General features: G+C 38.2%; 1 protein-coding gene across 1 annotated transcript in view; it reads left to right on the forward strand.

Annotated features, from left to right (window-relative positions):
• frmpd3 (FERM and PDZ domain containing 3) overlaps nt 1-20,364 on the forward strand; it is a 216,096-nt gene that overhangs the window by 97,549 nt on the left and 98,183 nt on the right. Inside the window, exons 4-7 of the mRNA XM_060831992.1 lie at nt 3,540-3,644; nt 4,515-4,622; nt 6,630-6,761; nt 15,863-15,982. Of these exons, the coding sequence (XP_060687975.1) occupies nt 3,540-3,644; nt 4,515-4,622; nt 6,630-6,761; nt 15,863-15,982 (465 nt within the window). The remainder of the gene's footprint in view (nt 1-3,539; nt 3,645-4,514; nt 4,623-6,629; nt 6,762-15,862; nt 15,983-20,364) is intronic.

Raw genomic sequence — 20,364 nt, forward strand, 5'->3', positions numbered from 1 at the left:
GCCACCTAGCCTAATGCCATTTTCCAGTTTTTGTTCATAGCCTTCAGGTTATGGTGCTTGAATATCAGGTGAATCACCCAGTTTTATTCCCCGTCTACTCTTCTGCAATGAATTGATACATCTGATTATCTTGCTTGGCCAGTTCAGAGGGCAGATAAGAGGCAAGTGTATTTCTTTGGGTCTGAATTCACATTTCGGTCAAACCAGACATGTGTATAACAACTTTGTTTAAGTAATCCTGACAAATTACCACTGAATTGGAATAGATATTAAACATATTGACCAATTTTAAATCTTCCTACCCAGGCATTGTATCCAAATCTCAAAAAGATGAAAACGTTTCAGAAATTAGGATGTCTCTCTATCATAGCTGATGCAAAACCATCAATTTGAGCGTTTGTGCTTTTAAGTAAAGAGTTCTAAAATACTGAGTTCTGACGAGAAATTGAAGTGTTTTCAGGCCTCTGCATTCAGTAGAATAGTTGTTGACTATGGCATTTGGAATAGGCATTGGAAGACAAGCTAGCAAAAAAATACTTTGCTGATTCCAGGGTGATCTCTGCCAAGGATAAGTCAACCTTGTTCCCTCCAAATGCCAAAGAAAGACACGGTTTTGATTCATCAATGTTGGATTACTCAAAATGTGGTGGATCTTCACAGGCAGCCTCTAGCCTTTCTTCAGTTGCTGGCACTTGATTTCTAGCTCCCACTCTACATGGTGCTTCTGATACATCACATTTTGCATAATGGGACTGGGTACAATTTAGGTAAATCAAAAGAGTTCACATTGTTAAGTTGAAGGTATTTCATTTATGTGCAAGTGTGGCCAGACCCTCAGGAGCAGTAGACTATTGATGAACTTCATGAACCATATTGTCAACATCAGCATGCAGCCTATGCTCTGCATAATAAAATATTGACGTTGTTAAATATAGCAATAATCACTGAATTATGTTTTGTATAAATCTAATAAATAATAATATAGATAATTTTATCTAACATTTCCTTCAACCATCCATTTTCATTCTCTAAATTCATCTATTCCTCTACTTCAGTATGCTTTCTGGCCTGATCTACATTTTGAGTTAAAACATTCCAGTATATAGTATTCTCAACCATGGGTCACATTACTGGTTTGAAGATCACAGGTTGCCAAGTACAGAAGCAAAAATCCCTGATTAGTATCTCCCAATTAGAATATCGAATAATTAAGGTTTGTAAGATAAGGTATCTATAATTAGCAATTAGCAGGCAGTAGTTGGTGAATAAAAGTATACACGTTTGCACCTCTAAGAACTTTTACCTTAATGATTTATATCTGGCTTATTTCAACTAAATGGGGAATAAATATTTTCATCATTTCATTTTAGGGCGGCACGGTGGCACAGTGGTTAGCACTGCTGCCTCACAGCGCCTGTAGACCCGGGTTCAATTCCCGACTCAGGCGACTGACTGTGTGGAGTTTGCACGTTCTCCCCGTGTCTGCGCGGGTTTCCTCCGGGTGCTCCGGTTTCCTCCCACAGTCCAAAGATGTGCGGGTCAGGTGAATTGGCCAAGCTAAATTGCCCGTAGTGTTAGGTAAGGGGTAAATGTAGGAGTATGGGTGGGTTGCGCTTCGGCGGGTCAGTGTGGACTTGTTGGGCCGAAGGGCCTGTTTCCACACTGTAAGTCTAATCTAAAAAAAAACTTAAATGTTCATATTCACATTTTTGACATTTCTCTGATATTTTTCTAAGTTTTCTAACTTAAGAATAGGTTGCAATTTGGAAAACAAAATGATTGTCATTCTTATTTGTAACTAAATTGGAACTACGTTAACAAAGAACTCATGTGAAATTTTTCTAAAGGCAGAGGAGAAACTTTCCCCTCCCCAGACCTGCTTTCTTCAGCACTTACTGTTTTTGACTAGCACCTGCAGTTCTATGTTTTATTTTAGTATAACGCAGGTAGTTGATAAGAAGTGCTTAAGTTCTTCACAGATTTGCATCATAAAATCACTGTGTCTAATAAAATTCCTGTCACCTTGGAGTTTTAAAATTAAAAGAGCATTTTTTTTTGCCAAATCTGCAGAAAGGACTGTGATGAATAGTTATAGCTAAAGATTGAAAAATGAAGAATGGAAGGTAAAATGTTAAGTAGCAGCAGTAGATTCTCAACACCTTTTAAGAATGTCTGCATTTATTGGACTTTCAGATTGATGGCTGCAAATGAAGCATAAATTTGCTACCACAGGCAAAAGACCAATTTAATGAACACTGTGGAACAAATGCAAACTATTACCTCTTAATAGTTGAAGCTTACTTACCCCAGTATTAACTTGCTGCAATCAATTCACGGGAAAGTTTAGAAGCAATCTCAATTAATATTTTGAGATATTTTTTGTTAATTTTCTGGCCCCAAAGATATATAATGATCTATACTTCAGCATTCATTGGCTGGGAATGCAACATGAGCAAACTGCAAGATAGAATATTTCATATTGAACATAAGTTATGATATTAAAACTTCTATTAGATTACTTACAGTGTGGAAACAGGCCCTTCGGCCCAACAAGTCCACACTGACCCGCAACCCACCTAGACCTATTCCCCTACATCTAACACTACGGGCAATTTAGCATGGCCAATTCACCTAACCTACACATTTTTGGATTGTACGAGGAAACTCATGCAGACACAGGGAGAATGTACAAACTCCACACAGCCAGTCACCTGAGGCGGGAATTGAACCCGGTCTCTAGCGCTGTGAGGCAGCAGTGCTAACCACCGTGCCGCCCACTATTTTTACACGCTCTCAGGAAAGAAAGGAAAAAAGCACCCATTGATCAACATTAAACTTTCTAGGACAGTGATCCCACTAATAATATTATATTCCACATTTACCCAAAAATATTGCAGCTAATGTCAACACCAATCTCCTTCCTAGAGTATATTAAGCAACATCATATACTGAGGCAGCACAGCTATCTGAAAAAATGGCTGCAAAATGAACAATCCTACAGCCAGTACTGAAGTGTTGTAATGTCAATCATTTTCTAAGCAAGAGTGAGTTGATTGTTACTTGACTTTCATGGAGAGCAGTATGTTTTTATGAAAAAATTGCATCATCCATTGGTGAAGACAATGCAAAAACACATGGAAAGTATCTGTTATTCTTAAATTACAACATGGGGAGAGTTCCTCTTCAGAAGAAGATTCACTCAAATCTTTGTGATCTGTAGTAAACAGTCTTATCAGAGACTCAGCTACAGACTTCCAGCCTGTTGTCATAATTTGGAATAGAGTGTATCACAGGGGTTAGTAAAAAAAATTCAAAATCAGACTGGACAGGTAAAAAATACGAAAGAGAAAATGACTTGAGGAAAATAGATGAGACTGAGGTTACACTTGAACAGCATTTCCTTTCACAAAATACATGTTGTTGCCATTTCAAAAGGACAAGAAACAATTTATTTGTCACTGTTTACTTGACCAGGTATTGGGTCACAGCCAGGATATTGCTATCTTAACATAATCTCAATAATGTTCCAACTCTTTCAGTCTCCGAAGTCTGCCTTTATTAGTGCAGCGAAGAAAGCACAGCTTAGAACGAATCCTGTCAAAGTACGATTTTCTGAAGAAGTCACGATCAACGGAAACAGTTCTGTGAGTCTTTACAATTTCTGTTTCAGTCAAAAAAGGTGAATTTTAAAGCCTACACCCTACCCAGTGGTTGCAGTGCAGATAGGAGTAAAGATAGTGGGAAGAGCTCAAACTACAATCCCATACTTGACACCATAACCAGCCTGAAATTAAGCACATGAATACTCTTTGCAAACTGGGTGATACAGGAATTGCTCTTGCTGGTGTGAACTAATAAGGATACTTCAGACCTCCATTGACCTTTGATTCCACCACATTTAACCTATTTGTAGACTTACCTGATTTCTCTCAGTAAATCCTCCCATCCTAATCATGATTGACCTTGCCAGGGACATTTGTATTGTATTATTATGGCACTCAGAGCACTCCTTCTGATGCCACTTGGACCCGAAGTGTTAGGTGAAGGGGTAAATGTAGAAGAATGGGTCTGGGTGGGTTACGCTTCAGAGGGTTGGTGTGGACTTGTTGGGCCAAAGGGCCTGTTTCCACACTGTAAGTAATCTCATCTATCTAGACTCAGCTTGGGCTCTGACTTACTATTTTCACGGAATGTATTCTACCAGTTTAGCTGCTGGTCTCTCGCTCTGTTTTACCTCATACTTGCTCTGCACCCTGAAGCAGGCCCTCAGTTTAAGCTTTCATTCAAAAGATACCATCTTTGAAAATTTTCTCTCGGTATTCATTTCATCGGTTATATCTTGGAGAGGAGTTTAAAGCCACAAACTTCTAATATATGCCAAACAGTAAGGACAGCTGCAAAGCCATAAACATGTAAATTAATGTAACACAATAAATGTTATTTTTTTTTGGATGAAATCTATCAGATATTACAGATGTTATTCAAATAAATGCAACATTTTCTGTTCCTGTTAGGACCCTATGAAAGAGGAAACTCTGATGTTGATCTCAAACGTATTGAATGTGTACCTGGAAAACGGTCAGATGAAATCGTTCACCTTTGATAGCAGAACAACCGTGAGGGTAAGACCATCTCAGAAGAGAAAGGAAACTTAAATCCACAATTTATTTTTAACCAGCAAATACAGAGTTGCCTGACAGGCAAATCCCACCTCCTGCTAAATCAGATGTAGTCACCTTCAAGGGGGGTTAGGATTGTGCTTGTATTTTTAAAAAAAATGTTTTTACATCCCAACCAAACCCTACCCACCAATTTTTGGAGGTTAAATTTAACTGCTAAAATACTGTAAAATGCATTCATTTCCATCCATCTCCACCTTCAATCTTCATATCCAGAAAGTACAAAACTTCAAGTGTAACATTCTAAATTACATGCAATTGTATCGATATGTACTTCAGTTCCATTGTTTATCTGTAATGAGTTACTTAATGTTGAGTATATTTACTTCAGTCCTGCTACACATTCAAAAAAAGATTTTTATATATCAGGAACGTTTGCACACAAGAGTCTTGAAAAAGTTAAACATTGTATTGTAAGCCTAGTACATTCACAGGTGTCAAAAGCTTCTGCAAAATAGGTAATTAAGCTGCTGTAGAACTCACCTTTGTTATTTTTCCATAGACTGTAAAATAATAAACAATTTATTGGCTTGCCTTGGAAATCAAATACAACTCATGCCATGGTGTTAGTCTTTCATTGTTTTCAAGTTATAAACAAATGACAAATGGAGCTCGAAGGGATTGATCTTGACTTTTGTGATGATGTAAAATGTGTAATAGCAATTATCAATAACCAACGAAAATAAAAATGGGGAGAGGTGTAAAGTAGGCTGCCAACTAATTATTAACAGTATTTCATTAAGTCAAGGTAAACCCTAAAGACAGAAAAGTGGTCAGTTGTTCTGTTTTTTTAAGTAAAAAGCTGTATTCAGTTTCATGATGTTGGATTTCTGGTGTACTATTGCAAGTAACCTTATTTAAGTTAAATATCACAACGCAATGACATAGGGAAACGTGACATGTTCTGTATTTTGTATGATTACGCAAACAGAATTTGTCCTGATTGAAATAAATTAAATATTCTCTGTATATTCATTTTACCATGAAATAAAGCTCTTAATTTATTTGTATCTGACTCAGTTCACCAATTCCTTTTTAGTTTCCCTTTGGAGAGATTGAAGAAGCACGTGTGCAGAGAGCACAAGGGCAATGTCAGTCCATCCCCATACAAGTGATGATTAGACCTCAAGTGGGATCAATAAATGCTAATGAATCCTAGGAAGTACCTGTAGACATCTTGGATTTGCAACATCAGCTTTTTTTATAACTGCCACATTTTGCTAGCTCCCTAAGTTTGCGTGACCGAAAATATGTTGTGAGATAACATAGGCTGTTTATATGGTTTGTTTCAGCTCCACCATATTTGTGATAATTCCACATGGAATCCGGGTATTTTAAATCAATTATTTCTGTGGCAGTAGATTGCTTGGAATTTTCCATTGCTGTACAAGTGTATAAATAAGAAAGTAAATACAATATAGCATACACAACTTAAGATTGCAAATACCACACCTATTGATCCCTTGTTAACAATAGTGCCTGTGGTGATAGTGACAATTTGTTCTACACACTTGTATAAATAATTCCAGCATTTATGTCATTGCAAAACAAAGATAGTGTACTCATTCTATATATTCTACTCCATCAGGAACTGAAAAGGGGATGTGAGAGAGTTATCATGGAAACTTATATTCGTGTGGAGTCCATAACTAACTCTGTATTATACAAAAATGGCCATTTAAATAGTTTCTTCAAAGTTTTTAAAATGGTACAATTAATAATGGAAAGTTGTCAATGGAATGAATATTGTAAGATTTCTCCAGGGTTTCCATGGCTCTTCCACTGAAGTTATAGCATATAAACCAGAAATCCCCAAATGGAAATTGGATGTTATATCTTTTTACAATAATGTAACACTCAGTTTGTATAATACTAATGGTTGTTTCACCCTTGAGAATTCTATATTAGAAGTATGCAGCTTCTGATTTACACACTGTTATGTATTTGTAGGACGTGATTCTTACACTGCAAGATAAACTGTGTCTCAGATGCATAGAACACTTTGCCCTTGTACTGGAGGTGGGCAATGAAGGGCCAGAGAAGAAACTCCTTCTTCTTCATGAGGCAGAGACTCTGATACAGGTCAGTACAAGCAGCTTCTAATACTTTTCTCACATTCATGCTTAAGCAGCTATGCCTTTTTATATTTTGATCAAGTTTCCTCTTTTCCCTAAATAGTAGCAATACATTTGAGGGTATGATTCTGTGGCCTTCTGATCCACAAAGCGATGCCTTTGTGTTATTATTGAATGGGACATGGTATCACCTGTCCAATCAGGTTTGATACTCCCCTCACTTGATTGGCACTCACTTCTGGAAGGAGTTTTAGATAATGAATAGGTGCAGTAATCCTAAATCTTTTGTTTTTCAGTATGATCCAGAGATTGGGGAATGGAGAAGGGCTGTGTTGAGAAGATGCAGTGCTTCGTTAGCTTGTGAACACAAGAGAAGTGGCTTTACATGTGTACATTCATTAAATACCTTAAGGTCAACATCATCCTGTCACTTCTTTGTTTCACCTAGACATATTTGAAACAAGTAGGAACCCCTGTGCGACTTGTTAATCAACAGCTAAAAGGGAAAGAGGGTTCCCCTTGCTTCTTGATCATGTGGTGAGAAATCTCCACATTCATATCAACCCTGCTAGCCAGCAATGCTTAATGACACACACCACAATAGTACGTGAAAAATAGGGCAATTTAAGGTTGTTTGCTGTAGCAGCAATAAGAGATTTCAACCTACAGCAAGGAGGTTTCAAAACACATCAGTTCAGTCTAAAACTTCCAAGATGTAGATGCTACTGTGAACCAATAGATATTTTCTTGGGAGAAATGGCAGTTCAACAATGGGAAGAATGCAAGGAAAAGGATAGACTTGGATCCAATGGAGATTAATTTAGGTATATGTGAGATGCTACATTTTGGGAAAGCAAATCAGAGCAGGACTTATACACTTAATGGTAAGGTCCTGGGGAGTGTTGATGAACAGAGACCTTGGAGTGTAGGTCTCACAGACCTTGAAAGTGGACTCACAGGTGGATGGGATAGTGAAGAAGACATTTGGTACTTTTTCCTTTATTGGTCAGAGCATTGAGTGTAGGAGGTGGGAGGTCATGTTGTGGCTATACAGGACATTGGTTAGGCCAGTTTTGGAATATTGTGTGCAATTCTGGTCTCCTTCATATTGGAAAGATGTTGGGAAACTTGAAAGGGTTCAGAAAACATTTACAAGGATGTTGTCAGGGTTGAAGGATTTGAGCCACAGGGAGAGGTTGAATAGGCTGGGGGTGTTTTCCCTGGAGCACTGGAGGCTGAAGGTTACTTATAGAGGTTTATAGAGGGGCATGGATAGGATAAATAGACAAAGTCTTTTCCCTGGGGTCAGGGAGTCCAGAACTAGAGGGCATAGGTTTAGAGTGAGAGGGAAAAGGTCTCTAGGGACCTACAGAGCAACATTTTCACACAGAGAGTGGTGCGTGTTTGGAATGATCTGCAAGGAGAAGTGATAAAGGTTGGTACAATTACAACATTTAAGAAGCATCTGGATGGGTATATGAGTAGGAAGGATTTAGAGGGATATGGGCCGGTGCTAGCTAATGGTACTGAATTAAGTTAGGGCATCTGGTCAGCATGGATGAGTTGGACCAAAGGGTCTGTTTTCATGCTGTTACATCCCTATGACACTAAGTCAATTCGTGCCAATACATTCACAAGTTGTTGTTGTACAGAAAAGACAAACTAAAGTCGGTAATTGGATTCAACAATCTTTGAAAGTATTCAGGATCATCAATGGCATTTCTAGAGATGCAGAATGCTGTGGTGAAACTTAATGCACAGCATCAAAATGAGTTCAGCCTGATCATCTTCAACAAGAAGTGGACCGGTCTAACTGTTCAAAAGAAACCGCTGACTTAAAATCCCAAATATTAGCAGCCACACAGCACAAACAATCCTCTGAAATTTAAAAAGGAAATAGTCAATGCTCTTACACACTTAACACAGCAAAGAGAAGCATTGATAAAGGGGAAAGTCTCTCTTTCTCAGAAATACTCCAGAGATCCAAGATCATTGTGAACTATTAGTTGAGGAAAACCTTCTGCTCCAATTAATGAAAACACACTCTTGTAAGTATAATGATCCCAACTGATATTACTATCAGATATGTCAAATACAAAATGAAATCTGGCCTGATGGATTATATATTATTTTATTTAACATGGTGGTCTTTCTCTGAAACATAAGCACACAGTTCTGCAGATTTGGTTTTAACAATAAAACAGAAATGTATTACACAAAAGAAATGAAGATAAAATTGAGTAAATGAACCTATTTATGTATAATAAAACTTGAAAGATTTTGAAATACATAGTAAAACAAAATCCCATCCATTCCAACACCAAATACCAGACAGTTGCCATCTCTGTCGAATCTAGAGATTTGACTTAATTTTTTTCTTTCAATTCCTCATTTTGACAGTTTGATAGCCTTTTCCTTAGTTATTTGTACAAATAAGTTTGAACCTTTATTTCACATCTTTATTTCTATAGAGAAATATACATTAGCTTCTATATTAGGCTACCTTTCTATATTTTTAATTAAATACTTCTGATGTTGAATTTTCAAACTAAAACCTTTACACTCAAGTAACCTATTTCCAGACTGTTTTTGTATTTAACCTGAACTAAGTCTTCTGGAACTGGACCCCACTGCTTTCCAAACTATGGATTTTTCATAAACAAAATATTCTTATTTCTTCTAAACTAAAAGCAAGCCATTACCTTTCAATGATTATTTTCTCCAGTTGCAAGGCTCTTACAATACAATCAAATCCCATTAACGCTCCAGAAGGCCCCCAATCTCCTGCTGTCTGACATATACTTCCTTAAAATTATGTTTATCAAGAGACTTACAAGTTAATTAATACTCATTTATACATGCAGATCAAAGTCTACTTGCCACTAGTTCAAATTCCAAACTCTGAAATAAATGGTGGTGTATATGACACACCTTACATCACAGAGAATGAAAAAAACCTTCTCTTAGGTTTGCAACAGACTATAGTAGAGAAGCAAAACCTTACCATGAAAACAATCCCCTGCAAAATGAAGTTGAACTTTTGAAAAAAGTTTCGAAATGCATAACGAAGTAAATAAATTCACCATCCAGCCTGGAATTCACAATGCTGCACAGAAACTTATTTTAGATCTTGGTCCAGAAATCTGTTTCCACATCAAGGAGAATAAGTTTCTACTTTCTGATCAAGCTCCAGAAATATTTTTAGCTACAGAGAGGCAAATACTACATGCCAAATTTTATGTATTTTTTGGCTAAATATCAGTTGTGCCAAGATTTTCAGAGAGTTTTTCTGCAGAAGGCCCAGCAAGTTTTCTTACTGTATCTTACCAAACCCACCTCATGAACTACCTACCCCACCTCTATGCCCTCTTTCTATTTCCATCCTACCACACACTGTTCCCAGAAAAACTCACCAATGACTGAAAATCCTAGAATTGACCAGCATCCTTGGTAATTGCGCCATCTGTTAAAATCTTTAATGTGCACCCAGATAAGTGCTGCCAGCCTGGAGTTTCTCTCTGTGGTTCCTTATATTTGCCCAAATATGACAGATGAAAAAACTTTGTCACTCCTCTTTGTGATCAGGGACCTGGAGTCCTTGTGGATATGACAAGCACAGGCAGAACATCCTCTTCCCCAAGACCAGTGTAGGAGGCCATGATACCACATCATAACAGCCTGGACCAAAGTTACCTTAGTTAATTTAGGTCATGCATCTTGTGTGCCTAATAAGGCTGGTGCCCAATGCCACTGTCTGAGTCAGATGCCAAGAAGTATAACAAACTCCCATACATGTGTCTGTTCAAATGTTACTGCTTCTCTTGGAGAAGGTCATGAGCTCCCCTCAATGCCTTGTCATGATAGCGAAGCTCCGACATCTTTGTCATTTTTTTAAAAAAGGCTTTCAACTAAATGCTCTGAAACATCTTCACCAGCACATTCATCAAGACATGTACTATTAGGGAGAAATCAGTACATATCTTTATTGTAGTTCATGTCAGGTAAGATACCACTGTGACTTTCATGTTGATTTTGTCTTTCTTGAACTGCTGCAATTCTTTTGGTTTAGGTCTATCTACAATGTCATTAAGGAGTGAATATGTTCTATAAATGTGCTGTATTATTTTCCTGTGCAAGAATTTGTGATGACATCTGTGATATTACCTCTTTTATGTCTGAAACATTTTTTTAAGATTTTATATGCTCTTCAATAGAAATCACAGTTACAAATATCAGGGTTGGCATGATTTTCAATTTTGTCAAAAGATCAAATTTAGGAAGGTGTGCTAAATCAAAGAATAGAGAAAAGACAAAGAGAAAAGTATGAATACAGAAATGATAGAGTATGATAGGAAGCAATAGAAAATTCATATCCAACAGATAAGATTAAAGATTACAAAAACAATAAAAGGATAAAATAAAAGACTGCACATCTGAATGTGGTAGCGTCCAAGTAAACAGGTGAACTGAGAATACAAGTAGAAAGAAATAAGTGGAATCTAGTCGCCGTTACAGAGTGATATGGATTAAAACTTGGACCTTGAAAGGCACAAGATATTTATGAAGGACGTGCAGCTAAGAAAATTTTGTGGGTGGTTCTGTTAGTTAGTAATAACAACAGGGAGGAATCTCAGTTCAGGAAATCAGGGTATGGAATCAGTTGAGTAGAGATGAAAATAATAAAAGTAAGTAGTCACCTGTGGGAGTACTGTACAGCCCTACCTAAAGGGGAGCATAGATGAAATACAGGAAACTTGACTGAAAGACATGCAACAAGCATCTTAATGTATGTATCATCAGGAAAATCCTGATAAGCAAATCCTTTGCTTATCAGGATTTTCCTGATGATACATACATTAAGAGGAGTTCATAAAATGGTTTTGGGATGGTCAGTTAGAGATGCATATTCTGTAGCCAACTAGAAAGCTGGCTTTACTAGGTCTGGTTCTATGTAATGTGATAGGATTAATAAATGACCTCATAGTGAAGGCAGCCCTGGGTCACAGTGACATAAATATAATTGAATTTTACACACAGTTTGAGGGAGAGAGAAGTGAATGCAAGTCATAATATAAGTACAATTATTACAGTGTGAAAACAAAGCTGGCTATAGTGAATTGACAAAGTGAACTAAAGTATAGGTCGATAGTGATACAGTGGCAGACATTTAAGGGGATATTTCAGAATGCATAGAAAAGATAAATTCTGAGTAGAAGAAAAAAAATACAAGGGATAGACCCACCATCATGGTTAGCTGGAAGGTTAAAGATAGTATCAATTTTGAAGAAAATGCAAAATACTTATAGAAATCACCTTTAAACTGAAGGGGATTGACCTACAAACTATTCGCAATTGTGCAAAGAAAGTTGGCAGGTCAGAAGATTGGATCAAATGTCAAAGAACAGCAAAGAATGGCTAAAAAAGAGGGAACAGTTGGAGTACAAGTAAAAGCCAACCAGAAATACAAAAATAAATACCATGCATTTCTATAAATAACTAAAAAGGAAAGCAGTTAGAATCTGACAATTAATCCTATAGGAAGTGAGCCTGGAGAATTGATAATGGAAATGAACAAAATAACAGATGAATTGAAGAGATATGTTTCTTCAGTGTTCAGTATAGGGGATACAGGAAGCATCCTAAAAAGCAGCTGTAAATCACTGAATAAAAGGGATGGAAGGACAAACTCGGGAAAATGATACTTACAAGAGAAGTGGTATTGAATAAATTGTTGCAGCTGAGGGCCGGCAATTGCCTAGGTCCTAGTTGTTTGCAGTCTAAAAGAAGTTGCAAGTGAGTTGTTGATGCCTTCCTTTTAATTCTTTCATTCTTTCCAAAATAGTTGCATGATTTGGAAATAGCAAATGTAAGTTCTTTATTCAAAAGGGAGAGAAACATAAAGCAGGAAGCAACAGACCAGTTAGCTTAATGTCCATTATCGGGAAAATGTTAAAAGCTGCATTTAAAGAAGCTACAGCAGGGCACATGGAGTGAAAGGTAATCAAACATGGTTTTTTGGAAGAGAAATAATAATTGATGAATCTATTAGAGTTCGTTGAGGAAGTAATATGTTGTAGATGAAAGGGAACTAGTGAAAGGGCTGTACTTAGACTTTAATAAGACATTTGATAAACTGCCACACCAATGGTTATTGTGGGAAATAAAAGTTCATGCTGTGGGAGTAGCATATTGGCATGGATAGACATTGTCTGGCTAACAGAAAGCAGAGAATAGGCATAAATATTTTACTTTCAGATCAGCAAGATTTACCACATGATGTGCCAACCTCGAATGTTTACAATTCCTATTCAGTGGTTTGGATAAGTACATGAAAATAATAAATGTTTGGAAGGATATGGACCAAGAAGTGTGGTTGCCAAATGTTTGTCATTTATATAAATGATTAAGATGAGAATGTGGGAGGCATGGTGAGTAAGTTTGCAGATGACGGCAAAAGTGGTGGTATATTGGACAGCGAAGAAGGTTATCTAAATTACAAAGAGATTTGATCAATTGGGTCAATGAGCCAAGGAATGGCAGATGGAGTTTAATTTGGATAATTTGATAAAATAAACAAGGGCAGAACTTGTACAATTAAAAGGAGCGCCTCGGTTAGTATTGTAAAACAGACCCCTCAAGGGTTTAGGTACATAATTCTTTGAAGTTCTTATCACATGTCGACAGGTTGATTAAGAAGGCATTTATCACGCTTGCCTTCATTGCTCAGACCTTTGGGTATAGGAGTTGGGACATCATGTTGAGGTCATACAGGACACTGGTGATGACTCTTCTGGAGTACTGTGTGCAGTTCTGTTCATCCTGTTATAGGAAGGATATTATTAAGCTGGAGAGGGTTCAAAAGAGATTTACAAAGGTGTTACAGGGAATGGAGGGTTTGAGTCATAAGGAGAGACTGGATTGGCTGGGACTGTTTTTTCACTGGAGGATAGGAGGTTGAGGGAGTGACCTTCTTGAGATTTATAAAATCATGAGGGGCATAGATAAGGTGAATGACAGATGTCTTTCTCTAGGATTTCAAAATTAGAGGGCATACTTTTCAGATGAGAGGAGGAAGTCTTTTAAAAAGACATGAGGGGAAATGTTTGTACACAGAGTCTGGTTTGTGTGTGGAATGAACTTACACAGGAAATGGTGGATGTGGATACAATTACAACATTAAAAAGACATTTGGGTAAGTACATGAATAATGAATGTTTGGAAGGATATAGACCAAGTGAAGGCAGGTGGACATTACTTTAGTTTGGATTATAATCGGTATAGACTGGTTGGACTAAAGGGTCTATTCCCATGCTGTAAGACCGTATGATTCTATGACAAAGATTGGTAGGAAAGTAAGTTGTGAAAAAACAAGGGGGCAATGGGCTACAAAAGATATAGATAGATTAAGTGGGCAAAGATCTGACAAATGGAGAATGTTATGCAAAAATCTAATATTGTCCATTTCAGCAAGCGGAATAAAAATATAAGCTTATTATTTAAATAGTAAGAGATTGCAGAAGTTTGAGATTCAGAGAAAGTGTTGTCAGACTTGAACCATAAATGCTAACGTGCAAAATCAGTAAGCAATTAGGAAAGCTTAAATAATGTTACCATTTACAATGAAGAGAATTGAATTCAAAAATAGAGAGGTTATGTCTCAGTTAATCAAAACATTGCAGAGACCAAAGCTGTAGTATTTTGCACAGTATTGGTCAACATGCTTAATAATGATGGATGTAATGCCTTTGCAAGCAATTCAGAGAAGGTTTATCGGATTCTTAACTAAAATGGACAAGTTTTTTTTGTGAAGAAAGGCTGTAAAGGTTAGGTTTGTATTCGCTGGAGTTTAGGAGAGTAAGAAATGACCTGACTGTAATATTTAACATCCTGAGGGGTCCTGACAGTATAGGCATGGAGAGGGTGTTCCCTTTTACAGGAGAATCTAGAGCTAGGAGTCACTGTTTCACATAAGAGTTTGCCCATTTAAAATAGAGATGTTGTGTACATTTTTTTCTCACTTATGGCCATTGGTGTTTAGAACTGTCCTTCTGAAAGGGCAGTGGAAGCAGAGTCCTTGAATGTTTTTAAAGTAGAGGTGGAAAGATGCCTGATTAGCAAGGGATCGATAGATTATGTAGGATATGTGGGAATGTGACTTGTGATTACAACGAAATCAGCCATAATCTTACAGAGTGACATGAGGGGTCAAATGACCTACTCTTGCTCCTAAGTGTTTTTTTCCCTGTGTACTTCCAAATCGATGAAATGAAAGTGGGTGAGCTTTATAATAAGAGAAAGTGAGGACTGCAGATGCTGGAAATCTGAGTCGAGAGTGTGGTGCTGGAAACATACCCACATTCTCAACTCTGAACTTTATAATATGTAGGTGATTAGTTCTGCTGGTTTGCTGAAAATTTGAAATCTTTACTTATTGATCTCAAGCCTGATTTCTAATATTCATACTAAGCACTTCCAGTTCAGTAGTTTCATGATTTAAATACAGAGTTAAGCTTTCCCTACACTGTTTATCGGACATTTATAATGGTGCAGAGTAATACTACTCTACTTATCCCAGAAATATATCTTATCCATCAGAAAAGTACTCCCTGTTTGCATTTCTGTGGTATTTCCCTTTCTTACTTCAGCCACAGTTTTTACCTTTTTGTGCATAGTTGTCCCAAATTTGTGCAAATTTGGCTAAGTTATGAGCAAGTTTCTGGTCAATTGAAATCAGTTGTACCTACAGTATTTCCTGTAGGATGCTTACAGTCAGCACTGACAGGGGATGTTTAAATCATCACCATAAGGACCCTATGTGATAGTGGTGGAAACACAATATGTGAATAATTAAAATCACCATCCTATAATAGCTATTCTAATGCTGGAGCCAAACTTCAATATGCTTGTTATTATACACCTACAAAGCATAAACAGACTAAATTGACATAATCTAATACAAATCATATTCCATGTATTTATGAATAATATTTCAAATAGCAATTTTGTGAATTGGCTACCTTGCTTTGAATACTAAGTGTGAATTGTTTGACTTTAACATTTCTATTGAGACTCAAATGCACATCAGTTACTGTTGTGGCTCTCCTTTAGGTTGTGCAGCGCAGTCACTTTCACACCATGAAATGTATCCTCAGAATCACCTTCTTTCCAAAGGACCCAGTGGACCTGCTGAGGAGAGATCCTGTGGCATTTGACTATCTCTACGCACAGGTAAGCACAGTTAGGGATTGGGAGTTCAGAGGTTACAGGTATGAGTGAAATTGTAGACTGCAGACATGCATTCTTAAGTAAGAAAGCTTTGGTGAGAAGAATGCTCTGAATTCACATATAACCCTTCTATAACCCTTATCTATTAAAAAATAAATCTAGCCATTTAATTTCCCAAAGAAAGGTTTCTCCGGTTTCTAACTTTTCCTCAAATGATAAACTTGGCAAGATTCCTGAGAATCTAATTTTATACTATTTCATGTGCAGAGGAGCGGACAAATAGGAAATAATGAAAACAAGACTCAAAAGAGTGATAGAACTGAAACAAATAGATGAATGCAGAAGTATTATTAAATAGTTCTATCAAAGCACCAGAACATAAGGATATTTTACTCTGTTGCACAAAGACGGACTCCATCTTGATAAAGTTAAGGAATATGAAGCAAAATGATACAGTTCATACAGGTTCTTTACAAATGACAAAACAGAGATGAAATAGAGATGAAGAGACATAAAGATTTAAGAACAACAGAACTATAATAGTGGATTATTTTAAAAGACAGTGGCAAAGATAAAGAACCACAATATTCTGTTAGCGTTCATTTTACTCACTGTTATTTAAAGATGGCAAGTGGAGATGGATGGTAAAGTGTGGAAATCCAAAAGTTGTCTCTGAGATTTGCCATTGCAGCTCTAAATTTGTTAAAATGGCAGCAGAATCTTCAGACACATAAGTTATCGGCTGGAAGACAGATAGGCTGGCAAAATGGCAAAATGGAAGTAATTGCCTTACATCCTTCTGCTGTTAGTCCATTTTGCAAAGGTGAGCAAGTTGGCACACTGGCTGCTCTGAGGAGTCCAGTTGAGATTTTTAAGTGGCCAATTAAGGATCATTTCATCCCCTAAATGGGGAGACTTCTTGATAAAACCTGGCAACCTCCCAGCTGTTTCCTGGGGTGTTGTTGCCATCCCTTACCAGTGCACTAAGGCTGACAAAGGAGTCCCATGTGGCAACAGCAATGCTTGTTCTTCACAACCTTCCTTCCTCTGTTATACAGCCCCTGTCGAACACAGCAGCATGTGTATCTGGCTCCAGGATTCCTTGATCCTACTTATCTTATATAAAGGGTGCCCAACTATTGAGACAGCTTCCCACTGGAACTGGAGTCTCAGCAATGGTCATTAATTGTCAGTCTGACTGAGGATAGCTGTCATCTTTAATTTCAGCATGGATCCAGTGCTGGTTCCCCAGACCCCAATTCTAACTAAGGTGTAATTACTGTGGAACATTTTACTGTGCTTCGTTCCCCAGCCAACTGACTGCTTAGCACATAATTGCACAAAAGGCCGTCAGCCCTTGTGCCCATGCCATCGCTGAACGACCACTTTGCAGCTGGACAAGCTTCAGCAAGCTGGTGTTGCCCATCACTGGCAATATCATGACATACCAGCAGCATTTTTCAACAATCCCACCATTGACCCAATAGGCCCCCCCACCACCCTCCACCTTGCACCCTCCGAAATGATCAACATCTTTGCAGCTCCCTGACTGAGAATATGCAATTCCCCTGGCTGCTGATGTGGCACTTCAAGACTGATTACTCTGCACTCCTTGAGCTTCAACCAGCCAGATCCCCTGAATCTGAGTATCCCAAGTAGTCGACTGCACTGTATGTGGACCATGCCCATGATTGACAGTGCTAGGGCCCCCAACCATGCCTTGAATGGACTAAGGACAAGCCCCCACCAGTTTCTAACATACCCCTTGGCAGAATAAATGAGTTTTATGTTTGTCCCATAATAAACTGGCGACTGCAGTAGATGTTTCATTGATGTCTTGATGTACTATTCATTAAGATGTACCCCCCTCCACCATAACTACTGGACCGATCCCCACTGACAAGCATAACAAGCAACCTGTCTGTGTTAAAGAACACTTCGTTCCTGCAGAAGTGATAGCCTTTAGCTTGGCTGAAGTGCCAACATGCTAACAGGCATGGCATGAGACAAAACAAACTGCAGATGCTGCATCCCAAAGGAGGCAGGCAGGAGGCTGCAAGAACAGAGTAGTCAAGGCAGCATCAGAAGGTCCTGAAGAAAGGTTATACCCGAAATGTTGACTTCTCCTGATGCTGCCTGGCGTGTCAACACATGCATGACATGGTACAGCAAGGCAATGCAAGCACATATACTGTCTTCAGGCACTAAGTGAGTGAACTCTATGAGGCTAAGCAGGCAGCCCAAGATCTCGTCTGGTCCCATCTTTAGCTAGGTGCGTATCTGTGTGTACAAAGTGTCCCTGCTGCAGCCTTTCAGTGCAAGTTGCCCTGCAATGTAAATCTGTGCCTCATAAGCAGCCTGCCAGAAAATCAAAAGGATGCCATGACAGTCATGAGGGCTGGCAAATGTAGATGCCAATGTCTGTGGACAGTGTGTACTGATGACCATGGATTGTGCCCTGAGATGCTGTTTGGCATAAGCAAGATAGTGGTTACTTAGAGTACGTAGTGAGCTGAATCCACCATGTACACACTCTGGTTTCCATAGTTTGTTTTCTCAGTGTATAGCTTGTTGGTGTTTTTGTTAACCTTGACAGCTAAATATTGATGAGGTGATTTGGGCTGTCAACAAAGTGTTTAACAAATAATAATACCCCTTAATTGACAACTTGCTGCTCCCTGGCAAGATACTCACTTCTCATTAAAAGCATAAAGATGGATCTAACGTTGAAATGGGCCTCCCTCGAATTCTTGCCTGATTCTGACACAAATCTCACCATATCGATCAGACCCCAATAATACTCCGCCCAACATTCTTGTTGAAGAGCTTAACCTTAGTCTCCTGCTTGATGCAGACAGTGAGATGTCAAACCCACATCTTCCCCGGCACTGTTTGTCGTGAGCAGTTGCTTCACCCTCTTTCCCATCTGTACTTGGATGGCCCATTCACTTTGTACTGACCAAATTATTTCTAATGTGGCAATCCAACACAATTCTGAGAATTCTTTCTGTACCACAACACAAGACTCACCATAACTGTCAGGTACTGGAAATAGGACTTCAGAATCCTGACCATCTGTCCCATGCTACTACTGCCCAAGGGACAATTAAGCAATTTTATAGTCTCTCTTCCTAGTTTCTAAAACCAAAATTGAAACCAATTTAGTATCACCATCACTTTGCTATTTTGAGCCATGTAGATAAACTTGCTTGTCTGAAAATAAACTTATTTTGACTACTTCCAAAGGACTTTATATTAAGAGACAGATTGGGATGGTTTGCATCTCTCAGTACCTGAATATTAAGGGAATGAAACCTTTTCAGGAAGGAAGTTTATAAAGCTTTAAAATGATCCATTATCCCCTCGGATGTAACATGAATAGCATTCCACACTTGAGGGAATACAACTACTTAGAAGAAGGTGATGTTCTTTCTTTTTGTAAATTCCCCAAAGATGGCAGAAAGTTGTACATGTTCTCCCAACTATAACAGCATTGCAGAATTGCACACTGTGTTCACCTCCCTGAATTCTTCTGCTCAGGAAGGCTATTATACAGAATCAGATTCACTAACGCTTTAGTTACAATAGTTTTATGACATGGTATGTGTATGTAAATTTAAGGAAATCCTAAGAATTCTTGACTGAACCTTCCTGTTTTATTTAAATACAGCAGCCAGCAGGCAGTTCAGTGGGGTAGAGGGGGCAAGTTACGGTAATTATTTTTGGGACAGGATTTTGATGGATGACCTCTTATTTTATTTTCAACACCACCACTTCCCCAAGATTGAGGGATGTCTGAAGTAAATCCAAGCTAAAAGTTGATATACGTATAAAAACAGAAAATGTGAGCAAATTCCAAATTGAGAATCAAAGGCACTCCTCAAGTAAATGAAAAAAATCTGCAAATGCTGAAAATCTGAAGTAAAAATAGAAAATGCTGGCTAAAAACTTGTAGGTTTGTTAGCATAGCGTCATAGAGTCAAAGAGATGTACAGCATGGAAACAGACCCTTTGGTCCAACCTGTCCATGCCAACCAGATATTCCAACCCAATCTAGTGCCACCTGCCAGCAGCTGGTCCATGTCCCTCTCAACCCTTCCTATTCATATACCCATCCAGATACCTTTTAAATGTTGCAATTGTACCAGCCTCCACCATTTCCTCTGGCAGTTCATTCCATACATGTCCCACCCTCTATGTGAAAAAGTTCCCTCTTAGGTCTCTTTTATATCTTTTCCCTCTCACCCTAAATCTATACCCTCTAGTTCTGGACTCGCCCATCCCAGGGAAAATACTTTGTCTATTTATCCTATCCATGCCCCTCACAATTTTATAAACCTCTATAAGGACAAATTGGACTGAAGGGTCTGTTTCCAATTTGTACA

Source organism: Hemiscyllium ocellatum, chromosome 11, assembly GCF_020745735.1.
Source record: "Hemiscyllium ocellatum isolate sHemOce1 chromosome 11, sHemOce1.pat.X.cur, whole genome shotgun sequence".
Lineage (NCBI taxonomy): Eukaryota > Metazoa > Chordata > Chondrichthyes > Orectolobiformes > Hemiscylliidae > Hemiscyllium > Hemiscyllium ocellatum.